Source organism: Pan paniscus, chromosome 18, assembly GCF_029289425.2.
Source record: "Pan paniscus chromosome 18, NHGRI_mPanPan1-v2.0_pri, whole genome shotgun sequence".
Classification (NCBI taxonomy): Eukaryota; Metazoa; Chordata; class Mammalia; order Primates; family Hominidae; genus Pan; species Pan paniscus.
In genome coordinates this window covers 26,338,559-26,356,518 of record NC_073267.2, presented here as the reverse complement: position 1 = coordinate 26,356,518, position 17,960 = coordinate 26,338,559, and the positions used below count along the sequence as shown (strand labels likewise).

Here is a 17,960-nt window from a genome sequence, read left to right as displayed (position 1 = left end):
CCAGTAGCTATTTCAGAGGAGAAACCCTCCCCTTCTCTTTTGACCCCTAGATATTTGATCAAGTTCCTTGCAAAGCTTGCTCAGACCAGCGATGTGAATAAAATGACTCCCAGCAACATTGCGATTGTGTTAGGCCCTAACTTGTTATGGGCCAGAAATGAAGGGTAAGTCATCTTTCTCTGTATCATTTGAATTTCTTCTTTCCCACCTGATGGGATGCATAGAAATGTAACTCAGGTTACACATTCTAGTTTAAGATCAATTCAAGGTATTCTGAAGTTGGTTTTCTCATTCAGCCGATATTCTTGGAACACAGCTGTGAGCTGGGTACTGTCCCAGCTGTTGGTGACACAAAGATGTGTGAGACATTGTCCCAGTCCTCAAAATGCCCCTGCTCTTACGCAGTCAGATAGCTCAGTGGCTACAGTACAGTGATAAGAAAAATACACATATTTATGTGTGTGTATATATGATATTGTAGGAGGGGTAGCACTTCCACCCTCTTAGGGTGTCTGGCTGGGCCTGAGAACTAAATGGACATAAGACAGGTTAACAGGAGAAAGCATACAGATTTTTACATTTTAATGCCCAGCAGAGAAGCCATTTAATTCATGCCTACTTAGCACATTAATAAAAAAACACATCACTTTGGAGAGTAACTTGGGAGTACTGGGAATGGGATTTCACGTATATTATGATGAATTTGAAGCATCAGTGTCATGTCTGACATTGGAGTTCCCATAGGAAAAGGAAGATCCAAAGAAGCAGGTGGAACCGAATGCTTATATATGAAGTTGGACAAAAAGTAAATTGTGAAAACGTGACCAGACAAAGGAGCATGGGCTAGGGCAGTTAGTTGTGGAGAAGTGACTAGGAAGATAAGGATTCGTTCAGCAAGGTTTGTTTATGGAGGTTTCCCTCAGCCTTGCCTTCCCGTCCCTGGTGTTAGGAATGTTTCTTTCCTCCTGGTATAAGGAGGGCATCCTTCACATGGGAGTTTATCTCCTGCTTTCAGGATGAAAAAGGAAGGTCGGAGCCCTCTTCTTGCATGTGATGGTTTTCAAGTGTCTTTAACTCAAAATAATCCTATGCCTAAGGAGCATATTTTGGGATAGCGTATTCTGCCCCCTTTATCAAGTATGATGGCAGCAGAGGTAAAGAAACATAATTCAGGCTGAGAAGTCAGGGAAAGCTCTGGTTAGGGAATGGCACTGGAGCTGTACCTTGATGAGTTAACAGTTTTGTACAGCCAGGACCTGGATGGGCCAAGACACTGTTGAAAGGGCCTGGTTTCCATCGTTTATGGGCATGTCACATGGCTTCGTGAAACTTGAAGACAGAGAACATGAGGCTGTGACTGGGAAGGCCAGAGCCTTCAAGGGCCTCACACATTGTACTGAGTGTCTGGGACTTATTTTCTGGGTGGTGGGGAGTCATTCATTAAGGTTCCTAAGCAGAATAATGTCTTAAGTTGCACTTAGATAACTTTATTGGCATTGCAAAATGTAGATTGAATAGAGGAGGGGTCGGGGGATCTGCTGGAAAGCTTCTGGGAAATTGTCACTCTGTGGATGGCATTGTGATGATCTCATTTAGTAATCAGAAGTAACCTTTTGAATAGAGGACATAAAGGAGAAATTGATTAGAAATATATAGCAAATAGAGGTTGAATCATTGACATTTATACTGTTGTCCTTGTTTTTGCAGATGAGGACGCTGACTCTTAGAAAGAAAAAGTAATTTGCTTAAGGTCACACAGCAGGGAACTGGTGTGCCCAGGTTCTGGATACAGAGCCTGTGTCCTTATTAACCCTTATTAGCTTTCCAGTACTCTCCTAAAAGAAAACTGGGAAAGGATGGAGAGGACAGTTCCTCCCTAATCCAGCAGAGTTTTAAGGCACACAGACTGATCAGACTCCATATGGGAGGAAGGCTGGGAAGGATCATTTACAGGCAGAGCTTCAGTTTTAAGCTGGAATTTGAAAGGAGCAAGAAATTTTACTTGGTCGGAAAGTGGGTGAAAATACTCTGGTGGGAAGAGAGGTCAGAGTTATAGGAGAGGAGAGGTTTGAGGCAGTCAGACCTGGGATCGATCTTGGGAACCCAGTGTCCTCATGTAGGCCTCATAACGGGTTGTTGTAAAAATTAAGCGAGGTGAAGAACCTGAAGCCTGGTAGGTGGCCAGAAAGTGTCAGGCCTTTTGCAGGTGGTTTGCTTTTGTGGTGTTCTGACTCTCAGCTGAAACAGGAGCTTGACAGCAGTGATAATAACTCTTACTTTTTTCTTCTTCTTCTTCTTCTTCTTCTTTCTTTCTTTCTTTTTTTTTTTTGAGACAAGGTCTTGCTTTGTTCTCCAGGCTGGAGTGCAGTGGTGTGATCATGGCTCACTGCAGCCGCAACCTCCTGGGCTCAGGCGATCCTCCCACCCCAGCCTCTCCGGTACCTGGGAATACAGATGCATGCCACCACACCTGGCCAATTTTTGTAGAGATGGGATTTCACTATGTTGCCCAGGCTGGTCTTGAACTCCTGGTCTAACTGCCTCAGTCTCCCAAAGTGCTGGGATTACAGGTGTGAGCCACTGCGTCTGGCCTACTTATTTTCTTCTTTTTGAGCCTTGGCGTCAGACACTATTAACATCTGAACACTCATCTTGAGACTAGTCCACATATATGATGACCTTACGTGTGAATGGGAGGCTCAGGTTTCAACATAATAAAAGGCACATTTGCCAGGCGCGGTGGCTCACGCCTGTAATCCCAGCACTTTGGGAGGCCGAGACAGGCAGATCACAAGGTCAGGAGATCGAGACCATCCTGGCTAACACCGTGAAACCCTGTCTCTACTAAAAATACAAAAAATTAGCTGGGCGTGGTGGCAGGTGCCTGTAGTCCCAGCTACTCGGGAGGCTGAGGCAGGAGAATGGTGTGAACTCAGGAGGCGGAGCTTGCAGTGAGCTGAGATAGCACCACTGCACTCCAACCTGGGCGATAGAGCGAGACTCTGTCTCAAAAAATAAAAAATAAAAAAATAAAAAATAAAAGGCACACTGTAACAATGCATGTTCTTGGTGATATCGTAGGCAAAATTGCTTTTTAGTAATCTTTAGTCTTAGAACATAGCTACCACCCATGTGTGATGCTATTCCAGTGGGAAAGTGCAACCCTCTTTACAGGCCAGTTTAAAACCAGCATTTGACACAGCATTGTTGACTGACTGGTTTTGCTGCCCCCAGGGTCTGTGTGTAGCAGACACTGTGGTTGTTATCACAGTGCACACTAAGGAGCAGCCAAGCCAGAGTCATTTTTTCCTGGGTGATCACGGCCACATTCATAGACCAGGACCATGTGAATTTGATTTTTTTTTTTTTTTTGAGACAGAGTTTCGCTCTGTCACCAGGCTGGAGTGCAGTGGCCTGATCTTGGCTCACTGCAACCTCCACCTTCCGGGTTCAAGCGATTCTCCTGCCTCAGCCTCCCGAGTAGCTGGGACTATGCGAACGCACCACCACGCCTGGCTAATTTTTGTATTTTTAGTACAGACGGGGTTTCACCATGTTGGCCAGGATTGTCTCGATCTCTTGACCTTGTGATCTGCCCGCCTCAGCCTCCCAAAGTGCTGGGGTTACAGGTGTGAGCCACCACACCTGGCCAGTGATTTTGATTTTTGCATCTTTTAAATATTTTATCCTTTAAAAATAATTGAATTGCCCTGACACAACCAGAAGAAATTAGATGCTGCCTACAGGAAGTATTTTAATTTTGTGAACTTGCTTTGCAGAACACTTGCTGAAATGGCAGCAGCCACATCCGTCCATGTGGTTGCGGTGATTGAACCCATCATTCAGCATGCCGACTGGTTCTTCCCTGAAGGTAATTCTCACTTCAGTTTCATTGACCGCCAAAGCAATGTGATAATCGTACAAAAAGTCTTCTTAAGAGAATACATCTGTAATCCTTCTTCATGATTACGTAATTGGTTTCACTTTTTCATGTTTCTTTCCAGCCTTTGTTCATTGCATTTGTATTTTGACATGATGGTAATCATATTGTATTGTATTTCACTTAGTTTCACTAAAACATAGCCAGTCAGTGTATGTTGAATACTCACTAGGTGCCATATGTTTGCTGGTGAAACATGCTGTCTTACCTGGGGGAACTCCAGCCACTGGAGAAGACGGCCACATGAACAGATAAATTATAACACAAGGCAAATTAGAAGATAGGTGGATGGAGAACGATTTGACAAACTCAAGTGCTGGGAAAAGGGAACCAGGGATTGGTTTTTAGAAGAGGCGGTGTTGAATATGCTGGAGTTTTTCACTTGGAAGAGGGCTTGTTTCTCTAGCTAGATTATGGATTTGCCCATAGATAGGAGATAAAGCAGGAAAGGTTGATCGGGGCCAGCTGGTGAAGGCCTGAGTTGGCTGTGTCAGGGAATTAGTATTTCATCCTGCTGGCAATAGATTTTCAAACTAGGTTTGTTGCAGTTCTGGGATCCACAAAGGTTCCCGTGGCCCCCTTTGGGGATGCTGGCCAGGCAAGTGTTGGAATTCTGGATCCCCCACATCTACTTCCCCCAGAGCAACCCTGCTGCCATGTCCCGTGGGGTGCAAGCCCCATGATACCCATCTTTCCCTCACCACTGAGCCCATCTTTTCTTTACCACTGTTTTGTCACCATCAGGAATCACGCCTCATTCATATAGGTTGCCCAGTAAGGATGGGATGGATGAGCGAATGCTAGCATTCTGCTCAAGGTTTCCTTTGAGGAAATGATTCTTGCAAAAACTGCTAAAGGCAGTATGAACTTGATGTTGCCTTTTATTTCTATTTTATATTAAAGTGTAAATATCTCTCTCTTTTTTTTTTTTTTTTTTTTTTGAGACAGAGTCTTGCTCTGTCACCCAGGCTGAAGTGCAGTGGCGCGATCTCGGCCCACTGCAACCTCTGCCTCCCAGGTTCAAGCGATTCTCCTGCCTCAGCCTCCTGAGTAGCTGGGAATACAGGCATACATCACCATGCCCAGCTAATTTTTTGTATTTTTAGTAGAGACGGGGTTTCACCTTCTTGGCCAGGCTGGTCTTGAACTCCTGACCTCAAGTGATCCGCCTGCCTTGGCCTCCCAAAGTGCTGAGATTGCAGGCATGAGCCACCACACCCAGCTAAATGTCTCTTTTTGAATGATTCAAATAAGTGATCTTTGCTCATCGTCCTCTTCTACATTCTAGATTTGTTTTTATTTATTTTTTTTCCACAAAAGAGAAAGCACAAAAGTGTGTAACTTATATTCTGACCCATACTTCTTCCCCTGTCTTGTCCTCTTATCGTTACTTCCCACTGGTTTGATGGACCATTCTTGCGATGTGAGTGCCTGGAGCTTCCACTTTGAAATAGTGAGGGCTGTGGACTGAAGAACGAGGTTCCCGTTCCAATGAGGGGTGTCCTAGAGCTCCCTCGCCTGCTGTGCTCAGTGTCTCATGCACTTGTTTATTTTTCCTCTTGCAGAGGTGGAATTTAATGTATCAGAAGCATTTGTACCTCTCACCACCCCAAATTCGAATCACTCATTCCACACTGGAAACGACTCTGACTCGGGGACCCTGGAGAGGAAGCGGCCTGCTAGCATGGCGGTGATGGAAGGAGACTTGGTGAAGAAGGAAAGGTATGATTTGACCGTTCACTTCCAAACCAGCAGTAAATATGTTGTTAGACCCGTGGTATCTGGTATCGCTCAGTGGACTTGGGATTTGAGAGTGGTCCCCATCCACCCATGACTGATGGTGTCCAGATAGTTTCTGGAATTCTGCTGTAGGTCATTCCAAGCACTAATCTCACCATAAAGTCGGTGTGTAGCTTGTCAGTTAACGTTTCTTCCACGTGTATTCCAGCTTAACTTGGTGGTGTGCTTGGTAAGCCCTGCAGTGGAACGGCATCATACACATGTTAAAATTGACCCAGATGTACGTGAGTGGGGGGAAACAGAAAGGAAAATAAATTTAATAGTGTGGACTTTTGTCCAGAATTGAGTGTGAGAACACCCACCTGGCACAGTGAGTTGAGTGATTTGGTGTTTAAGGAGACATATTTCTGGTATAATGTGGCCCCACAATGGAAGCCAACCACTGAATTTGATGTTCAGTGGGAAAAACCTCAGTATTTGCCAATTCTAGAAGAAGAAAAAATGGCAGTGTTGAACTTAGTGAGAAGCAGTGTGTCTCTATATACTCTTTTCTATGGGCAATTCATGGGATTTTCAAGGGTGATTAAGACTGTGATTTGTGCCTTTAGATGCCAACCTGTCCCATGTGTGTGATGAAATGCCACTGTACTCACTAGGAATGCTAACAGTTAAGAGGCCTGTTGGAAGTAATATGCTTTTCTTGGTATATGAAATAATACTACTAGAAATAGTTTTACATTAAAACGAAGTGACAAGCTCTTATTTTAATTGCTCAGTCTTATAGTGAGGTGTGCTGTTTGTTTCTTGTTCTTTGTGTTGCATTTTTTACCCCTAGCAAAGGAGAATGCATTATTCTGTCGCTATTCTGTCCTTCCAAAATCCACATTTATTCTATGCAGACGTATTACCTCTCTGAACCCTCATTCATACATTCAGTAGTATTTCCTGATGACAAACTCTACCTGTAACAAAATTAGCTTTCATATATTTTAAGTTACAGAATACAGTGCATGAGTCTAGTTAGCACGTGACAGACAATTCTCAGTTACCTGCCTTGTGTATTCTCCCTGCCAGCTGACCCAGTAAGCACGAGCTCAAGAAGCCAGGTATCTTTTTACTTTTTGAACTGAAAGAAAAAGTTGTTAAGTTCATAGATCAGTGGCCTTAAGTGAAAAGTCAGCCTTCCTTCCACCCTCTCCAGCCACATCCAGCCACCATTCCCTTCCCCAAAGCAACGGCTTTTTCCAGTCTTTTTGTTTTTTGTTTTTTTGAGACAGGGTTATGTGCCCAGGCTGGAGTGCAGTGGTATGATCATGGCTCACAGCAGCCTTGACCTCCTGGGCTCAAGCAGCCCTCCCACCTCACACACCTGACTAGCTGGGACTACAGGCACGTACCACCTCACGCAGCTAATTTTCTAAAATAGTTTTTTGTAGAGACAGGGCCTCACGATGTTTCCCAAGCTGGTCTTGAATTTCCAAGCTAAAGCGATCCTCCCACCTTGTCCTCCCAAAGTGCTAAGATTACAGGTGTGAGCTACCATGCCCAGCTTTTCCAGCCTTATGTACCTTTCACATGTAGTCTGCATATGCACATAGGATTGTTTCTACATCTCATCTCAGTTAAGAGGCAGCGTGGTGTGATAACCTTACACTGCCATTGGTAGGCCTTCTGGACTTGACTTCTGTGTCATTCCCCAAAAACAGATTTGAGATGGGAACTAGGAAGTATGGAAATAGGCCGGATGTGGTGACTTATGCCTGTAATCCCAGCACTTTGAGAGACCAAGGCAGGAGGAATACTTGAGGCCAGGAGTTTGAGATCAGCCTGGGCAATGTAGTGAGACTGCATCTCTACAAAAAAAAATTTTTTTAAATATCCCAGTATGGTGACATGTGCCAGTAGTCCAAGCTGCTCCAGAGGCCGAGGCTGGAGGATTGTTTGAGCCCAGGAGTTTGGCACTGTAGTGAGCTATGATTGCTCCACTGGAGTGCCAAGCACTCCAGCCTGGGTGGTGGAGTGAGACCACATGTCTAAAGGGGAAAAAAAAAAGCAGAGGAAGTATGGGGATAAACACACTAACATGATGTCATTCAAGATGAGGCCTGCCTATTTGCTTTTAGCTGCTCACACCCAAATTGATCAAAGACATTGAACAGTACCAGGTTCATTGGCTTTGCTCAGGCTTGAAGCCAAGTGGAGTTGCTTGCCTTGGTATCAGGGGTGGCCATTAGTCTGGTCCTTGCCGCTTCACTGCATGCCGGGCAGCTTGGGTGGCTGTCCCCATGTGTGGTTTTAACACATGTGGACCGATGGGCTTCTGTCTCAGTAGTCTGCTCGCATGGTGTGTTGACTGTTTCTTCTCTCTGTGTAGCTTTGGTGTGAAGCTTATGGACTTCCAGGCCCACCGGCGGGGTGGCACTCTAAATAGAAAGCACATATCCCCTGCTTTCCAGCCGCCACTTCCGCCCACAGATGGCAGCACCGTGGTGCCCGCTGGCCCAGAGCCCCCTCCCCAGAGCTCTAGGGCTGAAAGCAGCTCTGGGGGTGGGACTGTCCCCTCCTCCGCGGGCATACTGGAGCAGGGGCCGAGCCCAGGCGACGGCAGGTAAGGAGGCTGACTTCTGCTGGCAGTGGAGGCTGGACGCCCCAGCCTTCTTGCAGGTGGTGGCCTTTGAGCACGGCATCCATGCCCAAAGAACTGCTCCAGCATGGAGTGAACAGATTTGCTTTCACTCCTCTGGTTGGCAAAAGATGGAAAAAAAGACTATGAATGGCTCGCTTCTTTTTATGTTTTCCAAAGAAAGCAACATTGGTTTGCATTCTTTGCCACACTGCTTTGGTGCAGGAAACCAGAAGCCAGTGGATGTCTCATAGTGTGATGAGCCTCTGTCACCTGTTGGATGTATACTGTCAGCATTCATGTACCTTCTGTTCGTTGTCATCCAGTGTGCTAACCAGGAAGCATTTGAATGTGGCAAGTTAGTTAAATTTTCGTATTCCTGGCATTTATTCACCCATTCATTGATTGATTCAGTGAAACAGATTTACTGAGTCACTGATATGTGCTAGGCACATGAGGTGACTAAGACTCCACTCCACACCCCCAGATTTCAGTCTTGTAGGGCAGTTGATCCATGAGTCCAAGGTGGAAAATAAGATGGTAGCTTTTCTTTTTTCTTTTCTTTTCTTTTTTTTTTTCTGAGACTGCGTCTTGCTCTGTTGCCCAGGCTGGAGTGCAGTGGCATGATCGTAGCTCACTGCACCCTCCGCCTCCTAGGCCCAAGCAATCCTCCTACCTAAGCCTCCCAAGTAGCTGGGATTACAGGTGCTTGTCACCATGCCCAGCTAATTTTTTATTTTTGTAAAGATGGGGTAAACATAGATGCCCTAGGTTGCCCAGGCTGATCTTGAACTCCTGGCCTCAAGTGATCTTCCTGCCTCAGCCTTCCAAAATGCTGGGATTACAGGCGTGAGCCACCATGCCTGGCTGGTAGATTTTCTTAAAAGGCTCTTTTAGTTGCTTAACCTTTGGATAGGCCACCTGGAGTGGGCTGCAAATGGATAGCAACTTTTAAGAAAAGTCACCTTGAACTTGAGGTTTTTTTTTTTTGAGACAGTCCCACTCTGTCGCCTAGGCTGGAGTGCAGTGGTGCAATCTCGGCTCACTGCAACCTCCGTCTCCCGGGTTCAAGTGATTCTCTTGCCTCAGCCTCCAGAGTAGCTGGGATTACAGGCACACACCACCATGCCCGGCTAATTTTTTTGTATTTTTAGTAAAGACAGGGTTTCGCCATGTTGATCAGGCTGGTCTCAAACTCCTGACCTCAGGTGATCCCCCTGCCTTGGCCTCCCAAAGGCTGGCATTACAGGTGTGAGCCACCGCGCCCAGCCAGAACTTGAGATTTTTATTTAATTGACATTAATTCAGTTCTCCACACTGATCCAGGCAGATGACCACCAGAGGCTACTTCAGGTGGCATCTCTTGTGGTTTGGAACTGACAGCTGCTTAGCTCTGCATACATGTGTGCCAAAATTTTTGTTGTCATATGTTCTGTGTTGGCCGTCCACGACACACTGAATGATCATATATGAAGTAAAATAAATGTGCACAAAACAAGGACAGGCTGTTTATCCACACATTTATTTCCCACACAGAGAGATGAATTTGCCTTGGAAGAACTCCTTTCTCATCGTCCTTGGGATGAGCAAGGGAGAGCCTTGTTGTGTGTGAAGCTGCTCGTGAGATAGGAATCTTGTTTCACCATTAAAACTGAATGCTGAATGCTTTATGCATTCCTGAATTCCATTTTCTTCACTTTGGGCAAGTTTACTTTGGGGTTAAAAAAAATTAAGACTTCAGACTTCTTAGGGCTTCCCGTGCACGTCATAGGCTGCACGTTAGCTTGTCAATAATTGTGCCCTATGCATGTACTTGTTTTGGTTTAAATTTTTTTGTTTGAAGGAAAAAAGTCTAAGTGAATTCACTTATTTTCTTTTTCTTGATTTTGTTTTTTATTTTTATTTATTAATTTATTTTTTGAGACGAAGTCTCGCTCTGTTGCCCAGGCTGGAGTGCAGTGGTGCAATGTTGGCTCACTGCAACCTCTGCCTCCTGGGTTCAAATGATTCTCCTGCCTCAGCCGCCAGAGTAGCTGGGATTACAGGCATGGACCACCATGCCTGGCTAATTTTTGTATTTTCAGTAGAGATGGGGTTTCACCATGTTTGCCAGGCTGGTTGCGATCTCCTGACCTCAAGTGATCCACCTGCCTTGGCCTCCCAAAGTGCTGGGATTACAGGCGTGAGCTACTGCCCCGGGCTGTTTTTTTTTTTTTTTTTCAGACAGGGTCTTGCTCTGTCACCCACGCTGGAGGGCAGTGGTGTGATCATGGCTCACTACAGCCTTTTAATCTCCCAGGCTCAAGCGATCTTCCCACCTCAGCCTCCCAACTGGGACTATAGTAGTGCACCCCCATGCCCAGCTAATTTTTTAAAATTTTTTGTAGAGACGAGGTCTCACTGTGTTGCCCAGGCTGGTCTTCAATCCTGGTCTCAAGCAATCCTCCCTCCGTAACCTCCCAAAGTGCTGGGATTACAGGCATGAGCCACCATACCCAGCCAATTTACATATTTTCATTTCCTTGTGACATTCCATTTGTTTAATCAAGGCTAAATGTATTATTTAAGACAATAATTAGTCTTAACGCAGAAGGACAAATGGAATGTCAGTTACTTTGCTTTTTTTTTTTTTTGAGACAGCATCTTGCTCTGTCAGCCAGGCTGGAGTGCAGTGGCATGATCTTGACTCACGGCAACCTCCACCTCCTGGGTTCAAGCGATTCTCCCAACTCAGCCTCCAGAGTAGCTGGGACTACAGGCATGCGCCACCACGCCTGGCTAATATTTGTATTTTTATTAGAGACGGGGTTTCACCTTGTTGGCCAGGCTGGTCTTGAACTCCTGACCTCAAGTGATCCACGTGCCTCAGCCTCCCAAAGTGCTGGCGTTACAGGCGTGAGTCACTGCGCCTGGCCTGCTGTTTGTTTTTTATACTGTATTCTGTAGGTATTTTTATGTACATTACACTAATGTTATTCACTCTTTGGTGACCTTGACAAAATGGAGCTACAATGTTTGGTATAAAAAGTTCTGGGCCAGGAAACAGGAAGCCTGAATTCTGATCTCTATCCTGCTGCTACCAACTCTGGACTTCGAGTAGTCATTTAGCCTCTGAGTTCTCCTTCTTCAGTCCAAGTTATTGATAATAATCAAGCCCTTTATCATTTAGAGTCTTATTTTGCCATGGCTTTTGCTTAGTTTTGTACAGTGTATATGTCAACATGTAAAAGCCATTTCATGGTATTAAGTACTGCCCAATTTAAGTCCAAATGCAGTAGAACTGAAAACTCCGCATTGGTTGCTTTGAAATGGTCTCTCTGATGATACTGGAGCGGCAGAGTCATTGGAGTCCAGTCTGATGCAACGAATCTTATAAAATAAATAGTCCTATAGTCCCGGCTACTCGGGATGCTGAGGCAGGAGAATTGCTTGAGTCCAGAAATTTGAGACCAACCTGGGCAACATAGCAAGACCTCATCTCTTAAAAAAAAATGGCACCAAGTAAACATTAGCTCTTTATATGGCACCAAGTAAACATTAGCTTTATAAGCCCAGTGTGAGCTAGTTAGAATTTCAGATCCTTCTCCTGCCTGCCGAAGTGAAAACTCTGCTTGGAATCTTATGTTTTATGTGCAGTATGTTCAGATTTTCTAGCTGGGATTGTCTGATGTCTAACTTGACTTTTACTCCTCTTAGTCCTCCCAAACCGAAGGACCCTGTATCTGCAGCTGTGCCAGCACCAGGGAGAAACAACAGTCAGATAGCATCTAGCCAAAACCAGCCCCAGGCAGCTGCTGGCTCCCACCAGCTCTCCGTGGGCCAACCTCACAATGCTGCAGGGCCCAGCCCGCATACACTGCGCCGAGGTAAGCAGCCACCGTCCTCCTTGCCCTCAGGGAAGGCTGTGCAGACCTCCTTAAGTTAGTGCAAGGATTCAGATGGTGAGGCTTGTGGCCAGATCTTTTCTATGTCTATTGTAAAATCCCAAGCAGAAAATTCAGTCATTCAAGAGAAAAGTCATTAAAGAAAAAGGAAAAAATAGAGAACAGAAAAGCAGACATTTAGTTTTTCCTTAGGCGTGACAAAGCTTAACAAACAAACAGTTCTGCAGAAATGCTCCCAGTTTTCCTGGTGTCCCAAGCCCTCGCTCTGTTTGGAGACTACCACAGCCTCTGTACTTCTCAGCTTTGTGGGTCTGGGAGGCACTTTTGCTTCGGAGTTGGGGTGAAGGCTTTCCTAGGTCCTGATTAACAGAATCTTAACTGCTCCCACCTGTCTTCCCTGCAGTCCTCCACCCAGCAGCCAGGGGAATTGCTTTAAAACTCCAAGCAGATCATGTCCTCTCTTGGTTAAACTCTTCAGTGGCTTCCATGCAAACTTCTCACCCTGGGTTCTCTGTGCTCTGGTGGGGCCTACCTCTGAGCCCAGAGCTTACACTCCCCGCTCTCAACACACTCCACTCTTGGTTCCTTGAATCAACTAAGTTCATCCCCTCCTTAGGGCTTCCAGAACATTCTGTCCCATATCTTCACATGGTTTCTTCTTACCATTCAGGTCTCACCTCAAAAATCACTTCTTCCAGCTGGGCATGGTGGCTCACACCTATAATCCCAGCACTTTGGGAGGCTGAGGCAGGAAGATCGCTTGAGGCCAGGAGTTGGAGACCAATCTGGTCAACATAGTGAGAGCCCACCTCTACAAAAAAATTTTTTAAAATTATCTGGGTGTGGTGACACACACCTATAGTCCCAGCTGCTCAGGAGGCTGAGGCAGGAGGATCACTTGAGCCCAGGAGGTCAAGCCTGCAGTGAGCTATGATTGCACCACCGCACTCCAGCCTGGACAACAGATGAGACCCCATCTCTAAAATAAAAAAGAGAGGCCAGGCGCAGTGGCTCACACCAGTAATCCCAGCACTTTGGGAGGCCGGGGTGGGTGGATCGCTTGAGCCAGGGGTTCAAGACCAGCCTGGCCAACATAGTGAAACCCCATCTCTACTAAAAATACAAAAATTAGCCGGGCATGGTGCTGCACGCCTGTGGTCCCAGCTACTCAAGAGGCTGAGGCAGGAGAATTGCTTGAACCTGGGAGGCAGAGGTTGCAGTGAGCCAAGATTGTGCCACTGCACCCCAGCCTGGCCAACAGAGCAAGACTCCATCCCGAAAAAAGAAAAAAAAAATGGATTAAATTCACTGTGTCTGTCTATAGAAGCATGGTCTTTATAAAGCACTACACAAATGTTAGTGGAATTTCTACAAATTATAGGCAGGGAGGCAAATTGAAGTCCACTGCTTGGTTGCAGACCCCCACTTTATTCTTCTTAAGGCTGCCTCTCTGGGCCCTGTCATCTTATCAGGATCTCAGCTGATCCTTGAGGGAAGTTAGTCTTCTGTACCTAGATTCCAGGTGTGACTCTAGTTTTGGATTAAGAAGACTCTTTTCCTTATAGCCGCATTCAGAGTCTTTCATGCTTCCCGAAATCACAGCTCCCAGGCTTCTTCGCAGGATAGGTTTGATTCTTTTTGCCTTCCCCACCCCCTGCGCCTCTGAGGTGGTCTCAGACAAGGCCTCCATTTCTCCCAGCCCCTCCCCCTGACACTTTGCTCCCACGCTCCCTCTCCTCATCCTCATCCTCTTCACACCCTTAAATTTCAGGAACGAGCTTTTATTCAGTATGACTTTACAATTAGTATTGCTTAGAACAGAAAACTAGACTTTTTTTTTAAATGCCGATGGCAGTCTGGAGTACAGCTAATGTAAGCTGGTTGGTGGTTTCTGAGTTCCAGGGTTGAAAGTTCCAGACCAGTGTAGCAGAGTAGACTTTACCCTTTTTTCTTTCTTTTTTTTCCTTTCTTATGTTTTTTAGAGGCAGGGTCTCGTTTTCTCACCCATGCTGGAATGCAGTGGCGTGATAATAGCTCACTGCATCCTCCAGCCACTGGACTCAAGTGATCCTCCCACTTTGGCCTCTCAAAATGCTGGTACTACAGGCACATGCCACCATGCCTGGCTGCTTTATTTTTTTGTAGAGTCGGGGTCTCACTGTGTTGCCCAGGCTGGTCTTGAGTGATCTTCCTGCCTCAGCCAGTCAGAGTGCTGGGAATACAGGCGTGAGCCCCCGAGACTTTACCCTTTTCAATCCTGAATTCTGGGCCCTGTAAACAGGCAGCTGGGGAATAGGGGAAGGAGGAAGAGGAAAAAGCATTCAGGGAGTCCACATGTCATGGGCAGGAGTCTCTGTTCTGCCCCTTACTAGCTGTGTGACCTATTACCAAACACTGGCCCTCTTCAAGCCTCAGTTTTCTTCTCTGTGAAAATGGGGATAACAGAGCTTGCCCTGCAATGAGCTTATGAGACTTGAATGAGATAATTTATATAAATTATAATGTGCATAATTTATATAAAAGGCCTTACTTGGTACTGGTGATAAGAGTGATACATGTTCATTTCTTTCCTTCATTTCCTTCTCTTTTTTTCTTAGAGAACCAGTAGGATCTTAGCAGAGTTTGAAAAAGGCTAAAGTCTCTCCTTTCCCCCTACCCCTCCCAGCCCAAAACCAGAGCCCCAGATCTGTCGTTTTCCCTCCTGCCCTCGTCAGTCCCAGGTTCCTATCCCTGATCTCAGCTGGTGTAGGGAGGAGAGTGATGTGATTCAGCTCTCTTTAGAGAAATAATTCTAAGGCAACTCTTCCAGATTTATTCATGCTTTTGTCCAGGACATATCTATTAACTCAAATGGTTGTGGAATTGGTAGAAATTCTGTTATTAAGACCAATCAAACCAATCAAACTCTCAAGGAGAAGGTGGCTTGGGATCAGGGGTCATGTTATATGAGGGTGAACTAGTCATGCTTGGTGGTCCCTCCCGGCTGTTCTGCCTCTTTCTGCATCTTCCCATGGGGCCCTAATGAGGAGGCTGCTAAGTGGGCTGAGGGCAGCACTTCCGTGTCATTGGGGTGGCCTCTGTTAACAGTTTTCTTCTTATTGAACTTTCAAAACGATAGGCCTTTAAAGCCCTTTCAAATGTGCATAATGTACTTAATTTTTAAAATAAACTTGTTTGTTTGGAGTAATTTTGAATTTATAGAAAAGTTGCAAAGATAATGCTGAGAGTTCCCATATGCCCCTTACTCAGTTTCCCCTGTTGTTAATGTGTTACATGACCATAGCACATGTACCCCAGCTCAGAAATCAACATTGGGCTAGTCCCCCCATCCCCCCCAACTTTTTTTTTTTTTTGAAATGGTCTCACTCTGTTGCCCAGGCTGGAATTCAGTGGTGTGATCACTGCAGCCTTGGACTTCCCAGGCTCATGGGATCCTCCCACCTCAGCCTCATGAGTAGCTGGGATTACAGGTGCATGCCACCACGCCCAGCTAATTTTTGTAGTTTTTTGTAGAGATGGGGTTTTGCCACGTTGCTCAGGCTGGCCTTGAACTCCCGCACTCAAGTGATCCGCCTGCTTTGGCCTCCCAAAGTGCTGAGATCACAGGCGTGAGCTACTGCACCTTGCGGTTCATTACCATTAACTAGACTCCACATTTTGTTCAGATTTCCCTAGTTTTTCCACTCATGTCCATTTTCTGTCCCAGGATCTCATCCAGGAGCCCACATTACATGTAGTCATCGTATCTTCTTCGTCTCCTGCTGTCTGTGACACGTTCTCCGTCTTTCTGTGCTTTTCTATGGCCTTGACGGTTTTGGAGAGTACTGGTCAGGCATTTTGAAGAAAGGCCTTCAATTTGTGTCTGTCAGATGTTCTGATGGGTTATGGGCTTTGGGGAGGAAGACACAGTGTGGTGCCCTCCTGACCACCTCTCATCAGAGGTACATGATGCTGGTGTACCTTATTACTGGTGAGGTTAACTTTGGGCTCCTGGCCAGGGTTGGTTGCTGCCTCACTGTTCCTACTGAAAGGTGTTTTTTCTCTTTTTGTGCAGCTGTTAAAAAACCCGCTCCAGCACCCCCGAAACCAGGCAACCCACCTCCTGGCCACCCCGGGGGCCAGAGTTCTTCAGGAACATCTCAGCATCCACCCAGTCTGTCACCAAAGCCACCCACCCGAAGCCCCTCTCCTCCCACCCAGCACACGGGCCAGCCTCCAGGCCAGCCCTCCGCCCCCTCCCAGCTCTCAGCACCCCGGAGGTACTCCAGCAGCCTGTCTCCAATCCAAGCTCCCAATCACCCGCCGCCGCAGCCCCCTACACAGGCCACGCCACTGATGCACACCAAACCCAATAGCCAGGGCCCTCCCAACCCCATGGCATTGCCCAGTGAGCATGGACTTGAGCAGCCATCTCACACCCCTCCCCAGACTCCAACGCCCCCCAGTACTCCGCCCCTAGGAAAACAGAACCCAAGTCTGCCAGCTCCTCAGACCCTGGCGGGGGGTAACCCTGAGACTGCACAGCCACATGCTGGAACCTTACCGAGACCGAGACCAGTACCAAAGCCAAGGAACCGGCCCAGCGTGCCCCCACCCCCACAACCTCCTGGTGTCCACTCAGCTGGGGACAGCAGCCTCACCAACACAGCACCAACAGCTTCCAAGATAGTAACAGGTAAGTAGGACATCAATGCCCATATTTCCTCGTCTGCTCTACATTGCTTTTGTACTACTACATTTTATTTAAGCTTTGATTTATGCCAGGTGTCAGCAAACTACACCTGCAAGCCAAACCAAACCTGTCCTGCAGCCAGTTTTTGTCATTAAAGTTTTATTGGAACACAGCTACACCCATTTGTTAACATATTGTCTGTGGCTGCATTGGTGCTGAAACAGCAGAGCTGGGTAGTCGTGACCAAAGATCCTGTGGCCCACAAAGTTGGAAACATTTACTGCCTGGTCCTTTAAGTTTGCCGACCCCTGACTTATAGTTGCTTGTGTGTTTAAGACCTATGTACGTTTACATTTTTCTCAACATAATGACTTTTATTCCAGGTGGAAGGTATTTTACAACACGAGCATGAACTTTATTTCTTAGTGAATTCCTCATTAAAATGCTTAAACAGTACTTCTAAGAGTAAAAGTATTCATATTAAGTACAGAATTTCAGGTATAACTTTAAAAAACATGATTTATGCCAAATTGAATGCTCCAGAAGGGAGATCTCAGGGCACTGTCATGTTCTAATGGCTTGGGAGGGAAGAATCAAGATTTTCCTGTAGACCCAGTGGGAACCTGTTTGGAAGTGGTGGTGATTGTACAGGTTTTAGTGGGCTACCTAATGGCATATTTTTAATAGTCTAGAACATGACCATTTTATTTAACATTTCAAGAATATTTCCATCCCAAATGCTCTAATTTATTATTTAATTTAAGGATGAATATGGGGGTTTCTAGTGTGTTTTAAAAAATGGTAATTAGGGGCCTCAAATAATTTCTTACAGCAGCCTAGTTTAAATTGTTCTAAGTGGAGGCACTTTTAGAAAAGAAGCTGAAATAACACCTCTGGGCTTTCCAACCATATTGAGTGACTTTGCAGCTAAAAATGTGCCAAGGTTTCCATTAACCCAAAGGGTGACGGTTAACTGATTCTAACAGCTTTTGATAACTTTTTTCAGGAATATAATACATAATTTGCACATGTTATAAATGGTTAATAACTTTTTTTCTGATGCCATCAGAGCTTTTATTTTGAAAACAACAAAGCCATGTT

The 17,960-nt window shown here is 45.9% G+C and overlaps 1 protein-coding gene across 8 annotated transcripts in view; it reads left to right on the top strand.

Annotated features, from left to right (window-relative positions):
- The window catches only part of ARHGAP17 (Rho GTPase activating protein 17), a 99,973-nt gene that overhangs the window by 71,702 nt on the left and 10,311 nt on the right, over positions 1 to 17,960 (top strand). For 5 of the 8 annotated variants that reach the window (XM_034950909.3, XM_055100448.2, XM_055100450.2 and 2 more), the window contains 6 exons: positions 51 to 164; positions 3,780 to 3,871; positions 5,506 to 5,662; positions 8,055 to 8,288; positions 12,000 to 12,169; positions 16,242 to 16,862. In XM_034950909.3, the coding sequence (XP_034806800.3) occupies positions 51 to 164; positions 3,780 to 3,871; positions 5,506 to 5,662; positions 8,055 to 8,288; positions 12,000 to 12,169; positions 16,242 to 16,862 (1,388 nt within the window). The remainder of the gene's footprint in view (positions 1 to 50; positions 165 to 3,779; positions 3,872 to 5,505; positions 5,663 to 8,054; positions 8,289 to 11,999; positions 12,170 to 16,241; positions 16,863 to 17,960) is intronic. The other 3 variants (XM_034950913.3, XM_063598583.1, XM_055100451.2) reach the window with 1 other exon arrangement.